Source organism: Parus major, chromosome 4, assembly GCF_001522545.3.
Source record: "Parus major isolate Abel chromosome 4, Parus_major1.1, whole genome shotgun sequence".
NCBI lineage: Eukaryota > Metazoa > Chordata > Aves > Passeriformes > Paridae > Parus > Parus major.
Window position 1 is genome coordinate 10333876 of NC_031771.1, and position 21120 is coordinate 10354995.

The 21120-nt window shown below is 40.1% G+C and overlaps 1 protein-coding gene across 8 annotated transcripts in view; it reads left to right on the top strand.

Moving 5' to 3' along the window:
* The window catches only part of WDFY3 (WD repeat and FYVE domain containing 3), a 156118-nt gene that overhangs the window by 89562 nt on the left and 45436 nt on the right, over positions 1-21120 (top strand). For all 8 annotated transcript variants that reach the window (XM_015624781.3, XM_033513386.1, XM_033513388.1 and 5 more), the window contains 12 exons: positions 4288-4465; positions 6984-7198; positions 8375-8487; positions 9820-10051; positions 11591-11691; positions 12480-12698; positions 14864-15045; positions 16075-16306; positions 16954-17114; positions 18276-18387; positions 18807-18997; positions 20492-20644. In XM_015624781.3, the coding sequence (XP_015480267.1) occupies positions 4288-4465; positions 6984-7198; positions 8375-8487; positions 9820-10051; positions 11591-11691; positions 12480-12698; positions 14864-15045; positions 16075-16306; positions 16954-17114; positions 18276-18387; positions 18807-18997; positions 20492-20644 (2089 nt within the window). The remainder of the gene's footprint in view (positions 1-4287; positions 4466-6983; positions 7199-8374; positions 8488-9819; positions 10052-11590; positions 11692-12479; positions 12699-14863; positions 15046-16074; positions 16307-16953; positions 17115-18275; positions 18388-18806; positions 18998-20491; positions 20645-21120) is intronic.

The following is a 21120-nucleotide window of genomic DNA, read 5'->3' on the forward strand; positions in this document are numbered from 1 at the left end:
CAAGTCATACCTGGGTATTCTACGAAGAGTGGCTTGGAAAAAGGCAGCCTCACAATAACCAAGAATCTCTTAGACTATAATTTTCTTTCTTTTCTGACACTGAGGCATTTAAGAACAAATGTTATAGTTTACAGAGAAAAACCTTAGCTGCAGAAGTCTTTTCTCTGTCATTTACTCTGAAGAAACATGTAAGAAAAGAGTGTTTCCCATGGAGGCTCTTTACAGCTTCAGCCCTGCATTAACCTCTAGTGTTGCAGATTGCCCATCCCTTTGCTACAGTTTGCTGTTCTCCCAGGTGTAGCTGGCAGGGCTGCTCAGGTTCACTGAATTATTCAAGCACACAGATATGCAAAGGCTTGCAGCAGAACACAAGCAGTGCTTGCCAAACAGGAGCTGATTCCAGGGTGTGATGAACAAGAGTGCCAGATGGGTGGCTGACGCAGCCTGGAAATTAAACTATAAATATAGTTATATATGAATAGATATGTTAGGCTTCCCTCGGGTTTTTTTGTAGTACTGAAATGCAAGCAGTTGCTTGAAAACCCGAGGTAAAGGTTGGGTTGTTTAAAAAGTCATTATCCCTGTGGGGTGCTTTCAGCAATTCAGGTAAGCTCCAGTACAATAATGTAGGTACTTGCTGGGGTTAAGTGCCTTTGGAATGAATTTTCTCAAACAAAAAAGGCCTTTGGGTTGTAACAAATCGTGTAAGACTCAAAGTAAAAGTGGACAGAAAATAATTATTTTGCCTGGGTGACTTTCAGATCTTTTCTGAAAAGCATGTTTTAAGTAAAAAAATAGAACCAGGCTTTCCAAAAAGTCTGTTTGAACAGCTGTCTGCTTTCTCACAGCATCATGTTTGTCATTCCTAGTGAATTCAGTGCCAGTAGCTGTGATCTTCCTGCTTTCAAAAATAAGCAGCTTGGGGTTTGTAGTGCAATATTATTTTTTCTCCTCCTAAATGTCAGATATGGTCAGATTCTGTCGAAGTTGACTCTTCCCAGAGAAGTGTTTGCTCTTCTCGTATTGTTTTCTGTCTCCTTTGCTTTGCATCCCTGGGATCTCCCTTATTGTTGCGGCCTGGTTTTTCTGCCTTTTGACTTGTAAGACAGACGCCTGAGGGAGAGCTCTGTTGTTTGGCTAGAAGAGCAAGCAGACACTGTGCACACAAATAATTCTTATAAACAAAAATAGCACAGTTCTGGTTTCTCACACAGTCTAGAACAGTTTTGGATGCACTTAGACGCTAATATTCTCTCTCAGACATGTCTGTCACTTCTCAAAGCTGTGTTTCCATGTGGAGTGCTGCCCTCCAAGTGTTCTCCTTTATGGAAGCAGAATAGGTGGGATTCCTGCAGCACATGTTGGAATGGCAGTACATGGCTGTCCTCCCTGTTACCTGGAATGCATTGTTCTTCCACACCTTTGTAATTTGAATCAAGAACTACAACTTTTTCAACTCTTTGATAGTTGTAAATTTTGGCATTCTCTCCTTTTTTCTTTCCTTTTTTTTTAAAATATTTTGGTCCTGACAGGTTAAAGTAGAGAATAGAATGTAGCTTTGGCTTTGCAGTATTCTTAGCCATTGTTTTAAAAGAGTTTGGATGGTGATCACTCTTGGGGAATGATATGCAGAGGGTTTAACTACAGTAAATCTAACTTATTTCTTTCCAGATCAAAATGTAGCTAATTATAGAACTAAAGTTATATTAATTAACTAATTTTTCTTCAATTTATTTTTTTTATTTAATTAGACAGATTACACGTACAGATACATGTCATTATTTATACACTGCCTTTTTCCATTATCCACTTCTTTTCTTCTTCCTTAAAGGGGTCATATAAGAATGTAGAAACATGGCTAAACTAATTTATTGCAAGTTCTACCCTGACCCATTGAACTATAGCATTTAATTAATATTTTGGGAGGACTTTATAAGATCTGTTTTCTTTTTTCTGAATATAGATATCTTTACAAACTGTGGTTTTTTTCCCTGTTGAATTGATACAAGTACTCCTTATATGGAAAAACTAAAAATAGAAGGTATTTTAAAATTTGTGAAAAACTTTCAATAATATATGCTTTAGGATGATAATTTTTCCTTAGACTTCCAACAGGAGGCCTATTGCCTGTATTGCCTTTTCAGTTGTATGGAATGTTTCAGTCCAAGTGGTTTGAGATCAGGATCATATTTGTGTTTGTGATTCACACTGAGCAATGTTTTTGTTATGCTCTTCATGTACTATCATTTTATAACCTCACAATTTACCTTACAAGGTGAAGTGCATACCAGTGTGCTTAAAATTTGTACTTAAAAGTGGGCAGAATGTCTTAAGGAATGGAATTTCACTAGACTGAAGAGAATTCTTAAACATAAATGGATATTTAGTTTTTTTAATAGCATCCTGTAAAACTTGCAGTGAGATGCTCAAGGTGACATTGGAAAGAGGCTGCAGCTTTCTCCTTTAGATGAAGAGCTGTGCTTTTAGGATGCATAAGAAACAATTACCAGTATTCCAATCTCTGCAGTAAGTCAGGGCAGAGGACAGAGGCTTGAGATAACATCTCTCAGTATTACCAGTTGGTACACTGTTCTTAATTCCATTTATTTTTGGAAGAAACAAGGAAGCTTTCCTTACCTGCTACATGTTTCCATAGGCGGTGGGGCTGACAGAGAAGTTTGGAAAATTAATGGCTTCAGTGTTTGTAAAAAAGACTAGTAAAATTAATTCAGGAAGATCTTTTTCTTAGTGGTTGGTTTCAGTATAATTGCCATATTATTTTCTGTTTCCTGTAAGCATTAGCTGAATGAGCTGAATGAAGCATCAGTAATCTAAATTTTCTTAAAAACTCTCTTTAGAACGGTACTCTTGGGTTGTTCAGGTGCCAAGTTTTTGCTGATCTGCCACAAAGCTTTTCAGTGGGGCCTTTTTATTGGGACATTATTTATTGAACCCATTTTCCAGCCAGCACAAGAAGATTGCTGTGGTTCCTGTTGTCCTGTCTTAGGCTGAATAATCTGATGTTTCAGCCTTCCCCCACAGTTGTGTTTCTTGCTTGGGGATTGGGCTTGGTGGCTGTGTTTAGGGCAGAATTGTGTTTGCAGCCTTCCTCATCTCTCATCTATGTCCAGTTTTTTCCAGGAGAATGAGATTGCCTTGTTGGAAGTGTCTAAAGGGTGAGGCACAGCAAGTTGCTAAGTCTTAACTTGTGTTAGGTTCAGGGTTTGAGTAAATTTCTGTCACTGAGAACAGAAGAGAGGAAATACCTGATTTTTATCAACTGATTTGATAAGAAGGAACCCTTTTCCTTTTGCCGTATTCAGCTGTAAAACAAAAGACAATATGTGATCAAAACAAAATTCTTACACAGAGTTTGTTCTATTTCTTCTTATAAATAAGCGTATATGATAAATACCATGAGCTACGGGTGATTTGGGTTGGGGTTTTTTTGGGTTTATGGGCTTTTTTCTTGTGGAGGTTTCTTGTGTGTTTTGTTTTGTTTGTTTTTTTTTTTGTGGTGAGCATGAGTCTTTCGATCTCACTTTTGCTTCTAAAGCATCATCTTGGAAGCATATGTTCAGTAAGCTGCTCATGCTGTTTGTGTGTTGAAACCCTTGCTGAAAGAAGACTGGCATCAAGCTGATATCCCCAAGAGTTTAAATGAAGAACATGTCTGCCTTTCTCAGGACAAGTGGTTGGTTCTAAGTCAGCATGTCAAATCCTCTTTTTCCTGGATCAGACTAAAGCATATTAATATAAAACCAAATTGCCGTTGTAGTTATGGAAGGACTGAGAACATAGAGATTGCTGGCATGAGTAAACACAGAGACCACCCTTCTATTCCCCTAGGCTGATTAGAGATTGCTGAGAGTTTTGTGATAGCACATTTCATAATCAGTTGCTAAGGAAAATCAAATGGGGAGACGCATATCCAGAGAATAGGAGCAGTGGTAGGTTGCACACTGCAGTTGTGTGCTGCTGCTGCAACTAGAATATAAAGAGGGAGGCAATAAAAAAGAGCTCTAAGTTTTGAAACTGTGTAGCACCTGGGGAACCTGGGGAAGACACTTGCAAGATCAAGAATATTTGAGAAACTGAAACCTTTTCCGGCTTTAGAGAAACATGCCCAGCAGGTTTGAGAAGAGGAACGCTTGTTCTGTCTAGTTGAGGGAAGAGAAAGAAAAAGGAAGTAACATCTATAGGCCAGTACAATTTTACAGCTGTTTGAAAAATGCAAAGCTCATAATAGCTGGGTGTTGTAATCATGGGATGTTTTCTGTCCTGCAGGCACGCATATCATTCTGTTTCAACACCTCCTGTTTGCCCTCAGAAAAACATAGCTGATGTGAAACTCCAAACAGGACCCACATCCATGCAAAGCTCTGATGCAGTCATTATTCACCCTGGTGCTATGCTTGCAATGCTGGATCTTCTGGCCTCTGTTGGATCAGCTACACACCCAGAGGTAGGGGAAAAAACAAAGTGCGGTCTGAAGCTTTGAGAATGGCTGGGGAAAAGGATGGCTGTGAGAAACAGGAAAGCTGATGATGTCCTCTCATTTTGTGCTGAAAAACTAATAAATTTCACAGGCTGAGTTGAATAACTGGTGGCACAGAAGTCTGACAGGAATTGCTTTATTTCATAGGCTTTCTTTTATTTCTCTCTTTCAAACTCTTGGTAGTAATGTAAGTTTAAAGAAAGGTCTGAAGTGGCCATCATGTAAGTTTCCAAGCACTGTCATTAATTCATGTTTTCCCTGATGTATCAGGTATTAGTGCATAGTATAAGGAGGACACAGGACTGAACATCATCGTTTGGGCTATACCCTGTTTAAAGTAGCTGGAATATGTTCTAGTTCCAAAGTTGTACTAACTGCTTTGTACAATTCCCAACCCAAAATATCTGCTGGTCCTTTGTATATGAAGGATTTGTTGGACATTTTTGGAGGTTGCTTATGTGTTTGTTGTTTGAGATGTCTTCCCTGAAGAATATTTCTTATTTAAAAAGAGAAAAGTTCTGAAAGTTTGCAAGAATTACTAGATTCCTCTTTCTTTGTCTCTACTGGGTGATGGGTGTGGTAACTTCGTCTTCACAACATAAATTTGGCAATTACATTGCATATGTCTTCAGTTTCGTAGAGGTTATGGTGGTGTTAGGAAGCAGAATGAAGTCCATGTAATCCAAGGGGAAGGAGTTAGCAACCTGATACACTAGTTAAACACTCACAAATCTATGTGGCTGATGGGATCTGCCCAAGGGTGTTGATGGAGCTGGTGGAAGTGCTCACTGAGCTACTTTCCATTATTTACCAGCAGTCCTGGGTAATCAGGAAGATGACAGCTGGTTGGAAATTATTCAATGTGGTGCCCATCTACAAGAATGGCCAGGAAGATCAGGGGAGTCACAGGCCCATCAGTCTGACCCCAGTGCTGGGGAAGGCTATGGAGCAAATCATTACACATCCCATGCTGCAGCACCTACAGAACAGTTGTGAAATCAGGCCCAGGCAGCATGGCTTTATGAAAGGCAGGTCCTGCCTAACTAACCTGGTCTCCTGTGACAAGGTGACTTTCTTGGTTGATGAGGGAAAGGCTGTGGATATTGTTTACCTGGACATTAGTAAAGCTTTTGACACTGTTTCCCACTGCATTCTTCTGGAGAAACTGGCTGCTCATGGCTTGAGTTGGTGGACTCTTTGCTAGGTTAAAAAATGGCTGGGCCCAGAGTGGTGGTAAATGGATTTACACCCATCTGGTAGATGGTCACCAGTGGTATTCCACAGGGCTCAGAACTGGGCCAGTTCTGTTTAGTATCTATATTGATCTGGATGAGGGAATCAAATACACCCTCAATTCAGTTCATGGATGGCACCAAGTTCAGCCAGTGTTGATCTTCTGGAGTGCAGGAGGGATCTGGGCAGGCTGGATTTATGGGCTGAGGTTCAACAAAGCCAAGTGCTGAGCCCTGCTCTTGGGTCACAATATCCCCAGGCAGTGCTGCAGGCTGGGGAAAGAGTGGCTGGAAAAGACCTGGGAGTGCTGGTCTACAGTATGAGCCAGCTGTGCCAAAGTGGCCAAGAAGGCCAATGGCTTCCTGGCCTGGATCAGCAATAGTGTGGTCAGCAGAACCAGGGCAGTGGTCATCCCCCTGTACTCAGCACTGCTAAGACTGCACCCCAAATCCTGTGTCCAGTTCTGGGCTCCTCATTACAAAAAAGACATTGAGGTACTGGAGAGAAAGGCAGAGGAGCTGAGGAAGGGTCTGGAGCACAGGTCCTGTGAGGAGCAACTGAGGGAGCTGGGGGTGTTTAGCCTGGAGAAAAGGAGGCTCAGGGAGGTTCCTTATCTCTGTCTAAAACTCTCACCAAGTAAAACAAGTGATAGGGTGAGAGGAAATGGCATCAAGTTGTGCCAGGGGAAGTTTAGGTTTCACCAAAATGGTTGTTAAGTGCTTGAATGGGCTGCCCAGGGCACTATTTGAGTCACCAGGCCTGGAAGTCCTTAAAAGACATGTAGATATGGCACCTGGGGACATGGTTTAGTGGTGGGCTAGGCCATGCTGGATCAAGAGTTCAACTCAGTGATCTTAAAGGTCTTTTCCAACCTAAATGATTATGTTTCTAAGTTAACTTACTAGGAATAGTTTAATAGTCATAAAAATATGAGTTCCTGTTTCTCTTTAAGCTGGCTGTCATTGCTGGTGAAAAGTAGAGCTTAGTTTAACGATTCTTACCTGAATTATTTTTTTTGACCATAGTTACCAGTTCTGGTAATCCTTTGCCTAACTAGTTACCCTTTTTGTACAGTGTTTCTTCACACAGACATATGCATACACATCCCCCAAAAACACACAAATGCATGCACATATATTTAAATATAGATAATTATTGGTAATGGTAGTTTTTCTATTATTATGTATAAAGCCTTTGTTCCATTTCCCTCCTCAGTTTGCACTTTCTCAAGCCCTGTGCTGTTCTTTTTCAGCATGCACTGGATCTCCAGCTGGCAGTGGCCAACATCCTGCAATCTCTGGTGCACACAGAGAGAAACCAGCAAGTCATGTGTGAAGCTGGGCTCCACGCACGACTTCTGCAAAGATGCAGCGCTGCTCTGGCAGATGAGGACCACTCCTTGCATCCACCGCTCCAAAGGATGTTTGAAAGGCTGGCCTCCCAGGCTCTGCAGCCCATGGTGTTGAGGTCAGAAGGATAGCCCTGAAGTTCAGTTGGACTGAGGCCTGCAACCTGCACTGTCCCTAGCTCACTCTAAATGGCTGGCCATGGTAGAGAGCCTTAGTGACCTGATGTGGTAGTGATAACACAAGATCCCATTTTATTTTTCATCAAATAGGTTGTCTCTTGACAGAGAGAGACTTTTTATCAGGGCCTGTAGTGACAGGGCCAATGCCACGGGTTTTAAACTGCAAGAGGCTGGATTTAAATTAGACATGAAGAAGACATTTTTTACAGTGAAGGAGGTGAGACACTGGAAGAGGTTGTCCAGAGCAGCTGTGGATGCCACATCACTGGAACTGCTCAGGAAAGGTCAGGTTAGACAGGGCTTTGAACCACCTAGTGTAAGTGAAAACTGTACCAGCCCACAGCAGAGAGCTTAGACCAAATGACCTTTAAAGGTCCCTTCAAACCCAAACTGTCCTGGGATTCTGTGATCTCAGCTGTAAGAGGGAATGTAATTGTATTATCTCCTGTGGATCACTGGCTGGCTGACCTGCAGTCAGGACAGCTGCTCAGTTCCCTTCACTGGCACGTAACTGTGTTAGAAGGGATTCTTCAAGGAGCTGTCTTGCTGGTAGTCACATTACAGGGACTTCAACTTCCCTAGGCATAGACACTGATAGCCTGGGTAGCTCTATGGAGAGATACTCTAGTTATCTAGAGATATATAGGGTATTGACAGCTGTGAAATTATTCCCCCAACCAAACACACTGGTCAAACAACACTGGACACACTGGAAAAACAAAGCTGAGGTCACTTACTTCAGCCTACGATCTACCTCTCCAGAACAGTTCAGCTTGCTGAACATGCATCATCAAATGTCCTGAATGGCCTCCTGCCAGGTTTTTAAATAAGGAGAAATGAATTATCAAAATTGCTATATTTTACGATAAATTACTTTATTAAAATTGCTTATTTAGAATAGTGTCAACTTTTGAGAACGTGTTGCAAAATTAAATCATTTTGAATGGATCAAATATGTTATGGATCATAATTATGCATTGGTTTATTTTCTTAGTTAAAAGTTATGTTTATTACAAGCAATTAGTCTCTTTTTTAAAATTGCTATTAGATTTGATGCCACCATAAGCAAACAAATAGAGAAAATTACTTCCAAAATTTTTTATTTTCTCTCTTAGGGAATTTTTACGCTTGGGAAATCCTTTGAATTGCGGAGCCTGGGACAAAAAGCTGTTGAAACAGTACCGAGTGCACAAACCCAGCTCACTGAGTTTTGAACCAGAAATGAGAAGTAGGTGTTGAAGTGCTAAAAATGTGTGTAAAGAATGTTTCACTGATGTCCCCCAGTTGCATACTTATCCATATAAACCTATCTTTACCCCAGCTTTGTATGAATGTGAAATCATCAGAATAGTTGGACTAGAAAAGTTCTAAAACCAGAGGGAATGTAGTACTTATATTGAATATATATACAGCAAGGTAATTATAGGTTTTTATTTTACAAACAGTACCTGTTAAATATGGTAGTAGTTTGGTTTTAAGTCTTGAGTAGGTCCTGCATTGGTAGTTATTTAATTTTATTTTTTATCAGCTACTTTCATGTGTACATCACAAGTCATTATATATGTGTAGTATCTCTCATGGGTTCAGAAAGGTGTCAGATAAAATAACTGCTCAATCTTCTATTATTATCCATGAGTTGTAGAGCTTGGGAACGGCTATTCATGTGGTATAGGAGAGTCACAGTAAATTATAATACAAAGAAATTGTTGAAAAGTTTCCAAAGCATGAGATATTTATTTCTGTGTCAGTTTGGTCATTGTATGGCTGGCTGTAACATATCATTAAAAATACCTTAATTGAAATTTTTGAGTTATTTAAAAGAAACAAAAGAGTATCTTAGATGAAACTGATTAAGCATTAAATCATTAAATAAATGAACAAAATAAATTAACTGAATTCATGTTATATTATTGTGTTCAGTAAATTTTGAAAGAAGGGAGAAGAAGAGATTCAATTTATCTCTTGGCCACTGCTATGCATATATATTTATATTATATATATATATGTATATATTTGCATTAGGGTATTATTACTAGGGAAAATAAACAATGAAAATTATGAAAATGTGAGACTAGAAAGATTTTAGCCTAGGAAAGAGACTGCAAAGTGCCCTTCTGAATACCACAAGTTATGTTAAATTGCCTAACCTAAGTTTACTGAGCTGTTCTTCTTACTAAGAGCTCTGAGACTTCTAGCTCAGAGTTATTGCATCTGAAAAGCATGAAGCAGAATTTTTGCTGCCTATTAAGTCAGGTAGCAGCAATACATCTGAAGAGGAGACTCTGCAAAAAGGATACTGTGTTGGCATTAGGTAATGGGATGGCCTCTTGGCTTTATCACAAACTTTCCTTGGTGTGTTGCACAAGACACTCATCTTTCTGCCTTGGTTGAGCATTTTTATCATCAAAGCAATGCTGCCCAGCTCATTGTCTTTTGAGAGGCTGAACTAGCTGACAGTGAAGACAATCCAGCTATTCCACTGGACTTGAACGGTTCAAATAAAGAGCCTGAAAATGCCTCCCTTTTTCAGTGCTGTGTTGTTTCTTGGCTTCTCCTGTAGATAGCATAGTCACCTCCATGGAAGGTCTGGGTCCTGACAGTGTCTTCGGTGTGCACGAGGACAGCCACTATCGGATAAGCAAGAGCCTGCTGAAGCCGGCAGAAGGGAGCACAGTGCCCCTGACCAGAGTCAAGTGTTTGGTCTCCATGACAACCCCACATGATATCAGGCTTCACGGCTCATCGGTGACACCAGCGTTCATCGAGTTTGACACATCTCTGGAAGGGTTTGGGTAAGGTCCTGCAGTGCTCTCGAGTAGCATGGGGCACAGTGCAGCATTTGCTTACTTCCTTTTTTTCCAAAGGAATGCTTGTAATTTTTAATAGACTGTCTGCAAGAAAGGAACAAATGAACTCTTGAAAGAGGAGTAAGAAATGCTTCAAGTCACATAAATTTCCACCTTCTCATTCATTAATACCTTAATAAAAAATACTTTCTTGCCGTGTGTGAAAGTGAAAAAATTAATTTATTAATTAATCAATTAACCCATTGATAAGGCCCCTATCAGTTCTGGGTTTCACATCCCTTTTAAAAGGGAGCAAAGGAATGCAAACATACCCTTGAAGCGTTGCTGGGATTTATGTATTACATTTGGATGGCACAGGTATTCTGAGACCCACTTAAAATTGGTGAAGAAAATGAAAATGTGAAAGTGGGCAAATCAGAAATACAAGTAAAGCAGACAAGGCAGCTGTGGTGAGTTCAGATAACTGAATCCCAGTGTTATCAACTGGAGCCGTAGCCTGGATATCATGCTTAGCTCATTTTTTCTCTCAGCACCACTTTCTTGTTTTTTTCTCTTTAATTAACACCTGCTGAGTGAGGCATTTTATGAGGATCATGTAATATGATTTAACTATTCAGAAGATGAAAACATGACACCATTCTCAACATCTGTTTAAGGAAAATGTTTGGTCTTTTGGTTATAAAAATGGAATAGAATGCTCTCTACATTCTCTTTCCAGCTCTGCAAAGCAAGGATGTAGCTCCCATTTTCCATCTAGCCTTAATAGCCAATACAGTCAGGGACAGACTTTTTTTTTTTTTAATAAAACAGATGTTCCTCTGAGCTGTGTTCTACATCCTTAGTAAGAGAAAAGAAAAGAAAATTGTCTGGACCTAAGAACTTGAAATAGATTGGCAAAATGAATTTTCATTATGTTTGCTTCAGGAGATTTGTGCATGCTGGTAACATGTCCAGAAGTAACTCACATAATGCAGCTGTGATTTCTTGTAATTTCAGCAAGTCAACTAAAAAGACTTCTATAATAAATTTAAGAAAAATAAGAACTTTTTTCCTTATATTGATTTCCATTGTGTCCACAGCCTCAGTGCCTCTTTTAAGGACCAAACATGGCTAAATAGGTGGAATATGATGGTAATGTGAGAGCATACTTTCTTAAGATAAGAACATTGTTGTCTGCAGTCGCTAGATCCTTTGACTGTTTAGCTGATCCAGTCTCTTCAGAAGGTTCAGAACAACTCAAAGGCTGCTGAAATAAGTGGGTGCCCACAGGGAACATCTTAGGCTATAGAGCCACGTGGGTATGGTCACACCCAAGGCATACACTGCCAAAGCTGCTTATGCTAGAGATAATTCAGACTCATAATTAGCAATCTTGAGAATTAATTCCTGATTTTCATTACTACAGAAAGACACAAAGCATGTGTGCTTATGGTATATTTTCCTAAGCTGTGTTTTGTTTGCACTGAACTCTGCTTACATTGACTTCCATAAACTCCAGTGTCTCACTGGTCTTGTGTTTAACAGCTGCCTGTTCTTGCCAAGTCTGGCTCCCCACAATGCACCTACAAATAATGCTGTTACTACAGGACTTGTTGATGGCGCTGTTGTGAGTGGAATTGGAACTGGTGAGTACTCCAGTATGACTGGTAACAAGCTGTTTTGTATCTGATGTTTAGTTCTCTTAGACTTCTTGGTTAGCCATAAACTGATAGTAAGGTGTTGAACGCTGTGCACTCAAAATCAAGAACTTCTTGTGTCTTCTTTTTGTGTGTGCGTGTGTTTTTGTTGCCTGTTGTCCTCAAGACAATGAAAAGCAATATAAAATATAAATGTTTGATTGCTTTAAAATGCAAAGCGTAAAGTAGAAGGCTAAATGGTAATCAACCAAGGTGCATGAATAATAACCCAGATGCATTAAGGAAGAGGTTGAGGTAGTAGTGTGTAGAGCATAGGAAATGTGGAATAAATTGTAATGCTGTACTTGTGACTTTTTTCTGCTGAATGCTTGACTGCATTTATTACAGGTGTAGTTGCACATAGTATCACAAAACACCCATCTGAATTGTTTGCTATCACTTTTACACATTGTTGTATGTTACTGACCCTACAGGATCCTGGTATGCTGTGGGATTAGTTGAACGTGGTCCCTTAGTTAAAAAAATTAAGTCTAAAAACTGAGGTGAAGGCTTACTGCAGTAAAATAGAATTAGTGGTAGCATCCTGGGATATTATGGGATATTCTGGGAGTCATATGTGTGTTTTAGAGAGATATTCCCTCAACAGAGGCTTCTTCAGCATCTGAGAAAACACAGCTGGTATTACCTGAGCTGATATGAAAAAAAGAACAGGATCAAGTAGGCATCCTAAGTACTACCTACTGCAGCTATGTAGTGGGCTTTCTTTTTATTTTTAGGTGAAAGATTTTTCCCACCACCATCTGGTTTAAGCTACTCAACTTGGTTTTGTATTGAACACTTTAGTACACCTCCCAATAATCATCCTGTGAGACTCCTCACTGTAGTGCGGCGTGCGAACTCCTCAGAGCAGCATTACGTCTGCCTTGCCATTGTCCTCTCGGCAAAAGACCGCTCACTGATTGTTTCAACTAAAGAAGAATTGCTTCAGAATTATGGTAAGAGTTGTGCCACATCATCGGCTAATGCTGACCATATAATACAGGGATGCAACAGCAAGTTTATTTTAAACCCAGTATCCAAAAAAATTGTGTGTGCTGGAACTTTCATTGCTGCCTCACCAGTTCCTGATGGGTTTTGATAATGGAAAATGCAAAATTTAAACATTAGTTTATGGCACTTTATAATTTCTGAAGATTTGATATCTGTATATAAAAGAAAAAATTTTGCCCAAACCCAAGGTATCATGTATTCAGAGTGGGGATTACATAATTGGTTTTGAAAGGTTTTGCTTTTGATTTATCTTGTGTCATTCATTTTAGACATCATCTCTTGAGGTCTTGAGGTGCAAATTTTCACTGTCTTTGCTTTGAAGAAGTTTAGAAATAGTAAGGTAGTAGGTTGATGGCTTTTTCCGTCTAGATAGTCCCAGTACTGGAGGGTTTCTTGAAGGCTGTCATTCACTTCATATTTTGATGCTGTGGTCAGTTTTCAGAAACAGTTTGTATTTCCATTCAATATCTGTGACCAAAGGAGGAATTTGGTCCTTCCTATCTAAGGAAAAGATAGGAGAGATAGGGTAAGATTGAAGTGAAGTTGGTGATACCAGTAAATTTGCTAGTGAGAGCTATCAGTGCACTCAGGGGCTTGAGGATGAGCTGTCTCCTGTCTCCAGCCTTGTCCTCCATTGGAGCCTCCAAAAGTGGTTGTTTTTGACAGGCTGTTACACACTGAGTCTGTGGAGGAGCTGAGAGGAGCAGGGCAGCTTTCTGCGCATGTTTCAGGCTTCACTCTTCACTAGACCAGCCCAAATGTCAAAAACCTGTTCCTGCTTCTGTTCTTTACTTTTGAGTAGGCAGACTAATAAAGAATGTATACAACTGTTATTATTAAAAAAAAAAACCTCCCACAAACAGCTAAGCGAACTGTTACCATGAAAACAAGGAATAATTTGTAAGCAGACATTCACATCATTAACTGCAGTAGTCTCTCTTAGTAGTTTAAAAACTTCTTAGGTTCAAAACCTGAAACTTGAGAGCTGAAAACATATAATATAAATTAGAAATTAAACCTCCTAAATTATGAAGATACTGACAGTGCTTTCTTTCTCAGAGGACCAAATTCTTAGAGAATAAAGCAAGTTTATCTTCACACTAATTGCTTTAGCCTGCACTGAAGCTATAGTTCATGTTTTTAGTTTAGTAAGCACCTATAATCAAACTCCCCAAAAGAGATTGGATTTGAAAAGGGTTTTTTCAGAGAAGGTCTGAAGGTGTCTGTCTGTAAAGACTGTTTTTTAATTGAACCAGGATACTTTGCTTCACTCAAGTGCTACCCTGTTGTGTCTAAATCATAGTTGGTGATGTACTGTTGAGTGCTGAGCAGGTAGGGAGCTGAAGAACTGAGACTGGAATTGCTGTGCACAGCACAGGGATTGGAAGTGCTGACAGTCTCTTGTAAGAGTAAATGAGGTGATTTAAGGACCCTTCTTGAGAGCAAGAATTGTGCTCAGAGATGTTTGGCCAAGAAAAAGAACTTGGGATTATTTTTGTATCTGAACGTCAGTTCTAAGTGCTCTGCTTTTAACATTTTCCTTGTGCAGTTTCTAAAGAAATGAGTGTTCTGTGCAGGCAGCTGTTGTGGTAAGAGGATTAATGGATTCTTTTCCTTCAGTATGAAAGAATGGAGAGGAATCTGAAAAGTACCAGGGTTTTATTGAAACATTCCCTGGGTTTTGGGGGATTTTTTAAATTTTTTAAAATTTTTTTTTTTCTTTTTTTTTTTTGTCTGTTAGGACAGCTTTAAGTAGAGTAAGGGTCATTCTTGTGATGCAAAATTTGGAATAAAAAAAGTGTGATTGTGGGTGTCATCCTCTCCACAGTGTGAGAAAAGTGGAAAATAGCTCTGTGGGTTTGGGAAGACACCATTTCTTGGTGACTGCTGCTGCAGAAACTTGTTTAGGACAACAACAAAAGAGCTTTCTGTGACTTGCATGGCAGCATGAGAAAATAACAACTTGAGCCAATGATTCCAGCTAAAATTTTGAAGGGAAGGGAGAAGGTGAAAAGTAAAATACAATTGTCAAAATTTTGAGTATATCCTGAGATTTTTAAGCTTCTGTAACATTTCTGCTGGTGCCCACTAACTGGTCCTTTTCCTTTAGTTGATGACTTCAGTGAGGAATCATCATTTTACGAAATTCTTCCCTGTTGTGCCCGTTTCCGCTGCGGTGACCTCATTGTGGAAGGCCAGTGGCATCACCTAGTTCTCGTCATGAGTAAAGGCATGCTGAAGAACAGCACTGCTGCACTCTACCTCGATGGACAGCTTGTTAACACTGTTAAGGTAAAATAAATCTTTCATTTGTCATTTTTACTGGTTGGAGTGATTTTTCTTTCTGTGCAATAAAAAAACTTACAAGACAGAAGAACAAAATAAACCACTACCACCCCATCCAAAAACAAAACACCCAACAGAATAGGAAAAAAACCCAACTCAAGCAACAAAACAAAGAACAACAAACAAACACCATATTTATTTGCAAAGGTCAATACCTCATTGTCAAGTGGAAGAAACTGCAGAGAGCAGTGAAGAGCACTGTGGACCTGTCCGCTGGGCACAAAATATTCCCAAGCTGTAACAGATACCCAAACATCATGTGACACCTGGCTCATGTGGGCATTAAACTAGCTTTTAAACTGGTGTGGGGTTTAAACTAGCTAATGTTACTGTACTGCTGTAGGTAAAACAGCATGTTGACTTTAAAGTTTACCTCCCAGTATTCCTTTTGCAAGAGGGAGGACTACAGTAACTAGTTATGCTGACAGCTGTAATGCATGAGTGTCTATCTAGCCATCTCTCTGGCTATGCATGACTACATTCAATAGCTGCTAACAAAAATTTTACAAGGTAAATAGAAAAAAGCTATGAGGTTGTTACTGTCCTTATATATTGGCCAGGATCTTATTCATGTATTTGTTTAATTATTTGAAAAGTCTTGCTGAAATTAATTCATCACGTTTGCACTTTAGCTTGAGATGGTATAATTTCCAAAGGCTAGGAAAGGAGTGAACACTACTTTGAGCACCATGTCTATAGAATTAAGATACAGCCTCTTTAGGCACAGAATTCTCGTGTTCTCCTGTGTTTCCATACACACCTTCATCTTTTGATATCTACTTCTGCTCTTCTCATTTCCTTTCTGTTTAATGTTCTTCCCTATTTAATTCAGTACAGCGTCAGAATATCCTGTGTTACACAGCAATCATTTGATACCCTCCCCTGGCTTGCAAAACCATTTTTGGACAAAATTTCTGATCTTGCTAGCTCACTCTTGATCCCTCACTAACTTGCCTGTGTTTTGCTCCCTCACAGCTTCACTACATCCACAGCAGCCCCAGTGGCTCTGGCTCTGCCAACCCCCCCGTGGTCAGCACAGTGTACGCCTACATCGGCACGCCGCCCGCACAGCGCCAGCTCTCCTCCCTGGTGTGGCGCCTGGGCCCCACACACTTCCTGGAGGAAGTGCTGCCTGTCCCAGGGGTCAGCACCATTTATGAGCTGGGACCCAACTATGTCGGGAGCTTCCAAGCAGTTTATATTCCATGTGAGTATATGTCAGGTGGCACCTGGTAACTTGGGCTGGCTGTGCTGGAATCTTTGTGTGCATACTGGCAGAAGAGGTGAGAGAGTATGCAGGAGCAGAGAGGAAAAGCTTGCTGTTTGTAGAAAGAAGATCAGCAGCTGCTAAGATCAGCAGCTGCTGAAGAGGAGGATAGAAGTCCAAATTCTTGTACAGAGCTATGGTGGAAATGCTTTTATTCTTCACATCAGTTTTAAACCAGTTAGAAATTTTTAAAGCTGTCATTATTCATACTCTATGCTATATTTATCTGTAGAAAGTAAAATTAGAAAGGATACAAAATTCTAAAGATATGGTTATATATTCTCTTTGAATCTTGCATCTTTCATAGCATTCCAAGGCAATTTTCCTAGCAAACTGTAGTAAAAAGCCAGTTGTCACAAGTGAAGATGCAGATTTACCAAATGTTTCTCTGGTTTTTGATTGCTTTGTTTTCCTTCAGAAAGGAAGGGAAATTTACAGCCCTTAGGCTGGACAGTATCACATCTCAGCTATTTGTAAAATCTTCCTTTCGTACTTATTCTGCAGTATAAGTTGCTTAAGATTTTATTCTTCAATTTTAAAAGAAAAACAATGCCATTAGTGAAGGGAACTCCTATTTTGTCTTTAAGGTAAAGATTCAAAGTCTGAAGGAATCAATCCATCGCCAGTATCTTTGGTACCAGAAGAGAAGGTCTCCTTTGGTCTCTATGCACTTTCAGTTTCTTCATTTACAGTGGCAAAAATAAGGAAAGTTTACAACAAGTTGGATAGTAAAGCTATTGCCAAACAGGTATGTTGGGAAATCAGCTGGTTAATGTGTATGACTTCTTCCTTTCTTTTAACTTACTTCAAGACAATTTGCTCAGTGCAGCCAGGAGCAATTAGTCCAATCCCCATCCTGTGGGCAAGGACATCTTTCTTTGTATCAGGCTGCTCTAAGTGCATTCTAGCCTAACCTTGAGTACTTCCTGAGAGCTTCTCTATGCCCTAGATGGCCAATCTTAAGACTTTCTATGGTGGGCTGACTGCATCTGTCGACAAGGGTAGAGTTACAGAAGTCATTTATCTGGACTGCTGTAAAGCCTTTGACATGATCCCCCACAACATCCTTTTCTCCAAACTGAAGAAAGATGAATTCCATGGGTGCGCTGTTAAGATGGATTAGAAAGTGGCTGGACAGTTGCATGCACTGGGTAGTGGTCAATGGCTCAGAGTCCCAGAGGAAATTGGTGACAAGTGCCGTCCCTCAGGAGTCCATGTGGAGACCAGTATTATTTAATACCTTCGTAATGACAAAGAGGGATCAAGTGTACCCTCAGCACATTCACTGATGAAACCTAAGCTGAGTGGTGCTGTTGACACACTTCAGGGACAGGATTCCATTTTGAGGGATCTGGATGAGATCCAGGGTTAGGTGGGTCCAGAGAAGTGAGCTAATTGGAAGCTCATGAGGTTTAACAAGACCAAGTACAAGGTTCTGCACCTGGGTCAGGGCAAACCCTGGTATCAATCCAGGCTGGGGATGAGCAGGTTGAGGGCAGTCCTGCCAAGAAGGACTTGAGGTGCTGGTGGAAGAGAGGCTGGACATGACCCAGCCATGAACACTCACAGCCCAGAAAGCCAAACATGTCCTGGGTTGCATCCAAAGCAGCATGGGCAGCAGAGGAGGGAGGGCCTCACCTGCTCTGCTCTGGTGAGACCCTGCCTGCAGTGCTGCGTCCAGCTCTGGGGTCCCCAGCACAAGAAGGACATGGACCTGTTGGAGTGAGTCCAGAGAAGACCACCAAGATGATCAGAGGGATGGAGTATCTCTAATGAGAAGAAAGGCTTAATCTGGATTTGTTGTATGTTACTCCTTATCACAGTAGAAAAATTCATAGGAGTTTTAGGCTTGCATAAAAAAAGAACTTCTTCCCTTCAAACCCTGCTTTTTTTTTCTTGTTTGCTTCAGCTGGCAATTTCTTCTCATGAAAATGCCACACCTGTGAAGCTGCTACATAACTCAGCAGGGCACTTGAATGGACCAGCACGCTCCATTGGTGCAGCTTTGATAGGGTATCTGGGTGAGTTGAGCACTTAAGAATTATTATGCTTTACAGTTATTAATTATTTGTGAATAAGAACTTAGGTCCGGAAGATACATCATGTGACTGATGAATGTTAATAGTGAATCATTGTATTTATTGAACACTTTTATATTTTATGGATAAATTATAAACTTTTCTTTTTCTCACATGGGATGCTTGTTTCAGTTTATGATTCATCATTATGAAAATGTATTCAATTACTTTACCTTAGGTTATAGAATATTGTGCTATATTTTCTTCACTTCCTCTTCTGAGGTGTCAGAATTCTTCTAGTAACATTCTTTTTATAATTCAAGTAATGCTAAAATGAAAATTGCTTTCATGTTTTCACAATTATGTCTTGCAAAAATTAAGATTTGAATATATTTTAATTCATTTTCTCTGTCTGTGCTCAGGAGTAAGAACATTTGTCCCCAGACCTGTTGCCACTACACTGCAGTACATCGGTGGGGCTGCTGCTATTTTGGGACTTGTAGCCATGGCATCAGATGTGGAAGGGCTGTATGCAGCTGTGAAAGCCTTGGTCTGTGTGGTAAAGAGCAATCCACTGGCCAGCAAAGAGATGGAAAGAATCAAAGGTTATCAGGTATGCAAGAAATGTATTAAAACAGACCAGGCTGATTGAATTGAATTTCACTGTTTGTCATCACAGTTCCCATGGAAATCTCTAGTTGTGTTGTAACCCAAGTTTCTCTTTTAAAGTTGCTTGAGCTCTTGGTTAATTAACATAGATGAGTTATTTAGGACATCTTTTAAGGTAGAGGGTGAAAAGTTTTTTGTGAAGCTGTTGTGCACATTTGGCTGCATTGCGGAAACTGAGCCTTCAGTAACAGCACGGAAGAGCACAACATCGTGCTTCAGTGATTCTTTTCTTGTGATATTGAACACACCCCTGCAAGTCCGGGAGTTTGTGTCTCTGATGTACCAGCAAGAGACAGGATAAGGACACATAAAGAAACCCAAACAAGTGAAGAAAGAAGGATTCTTTCAAGGAGATCCTTTCAAGGAGACTGCACAGATTTTGTAGTTAGTGCTGTTTCCTTTCAAGCTGAAGACATTAATTCTTCATTGGGATGGGGAAAAGGCAATCAGTTAATTATGCAGAAGGATTGGTTGACTGATTTGAAAAGGTCTTCACATGAGCAATGCATTTTATGTTTCTCATGGAGGCTGCTTTGCTGAAATGGAAAGTTCTGTGGTTTGGCCTTTGTATTTACAAACCTTGTAATGCTAATGCCTGGTGCAGTTACATCAAAACATACCATTCCAAGGAGCCTGGTGCAGACCTTGGCTTACTGTGATCAAACAAGTCTAGACAGTGTCCTTCTTGTACCATGAGTAGTCAGTGGATCATCAAAAATGACCTTACATTCCACTTGTATTGACATCAGCAAATAGTGTGGTTTGAAGGAGATTCCCAGAAATCTGTGTTTCTGTAGTGTTTCAATAAAGATGGTAAAGCTGATCAGGCCAGGAATGTTGAGTGCTTAAACAAGTTCGCTTCAGAAGACAAGAAACTGCAAGAGTAAGTCTGGCAATGGTTCTTTCCTAGCCCAGATTATAAGAAGTTAGAGCAGAAGTGGAGACTGCAGTCATGCCTAGGGGAGCAAAACGTAGCAAGGGGAAAAAAAAAAAAAAAAAAAAAAAAAAGCTTCTTCAGATTTATGTTACCTTTTTTCAGGACCAACATATCTCTCATTTGGGCATGCAGTGCTCTAGGCCTGCTCCATTTGTCTGCCATGTCCATGTTTGCTGTCCAGGAACACAACAGTTTGAGGAATGTGTTGTGACTGACTGCCAGAGAGCTGAGAGGGTGGTGTGTCCTTAATCCTCAGGGCCTCATAGATCCTGTCTGTGGTATAAACAGATGTTTTATGAGCTGGAGAGTGTTCTGGATGTGCCACTTTTGTAGTGAACTGTAATGCCACTTTCAAACTGTTCCGTCAAGAGTATCAACCAGCAGACATACTTTAAGGGCTTTCTCAAAAGGGGCACAGACATTTCATCTGGTCTCCTGCATGCTTATACAACATTGCTGAGTGCTCACAGGACTAATTCATGTTCTGTTTACTTGTTCAAGCTGCTGGCAATGCTGTTAAAGAAGAAACGGTCCCTTCTGAACAGCCACATACTCCACCTGACCTTTTCCTTGGTGGGAACTGTTGACAGCGGGCACGAGACATCTATTATCCCAAATTCTGCTGCCTTCCAGGATCTGCTATGTGATTTTGAAGTATGTAGAGCTGCACGGAAAAGTGATTATGTTGCTGGATAATGTAGCTAGATAGTGTCAGGTGCTGATAGCAGACCTTAAATATTCAACAATAGCAAATTAGGTTGTTATCCTGAGAACTTTCTATTTCTTATATAGTACAGTAAAGCAGCTGAGCAACAAGGTTATTGGTAACTTTTCATTTTGAAATGGCTTGAATCACTGCACAAGCAATGGATGGGTGCCACAGGTCTTTCTGCTTTTTGTTGTTTTAAAAGATAACATTCTATAGTTTTCTGTTCATCAATTTCTTTCCATCTCTGTGTTCTACTGCAGTACATATATCAAGGCATGAAAAATGCTCTGAAAATAAAAAGTAGGAAATAAACTTTCAACATAGCACATGGGAATCACTTTATCACGCATCTCCTGCAAGGTTAATAGTAAGGGAGTTAAAATTCTGTTTACATGACCTATGAAATATTTAAATGTTGTGT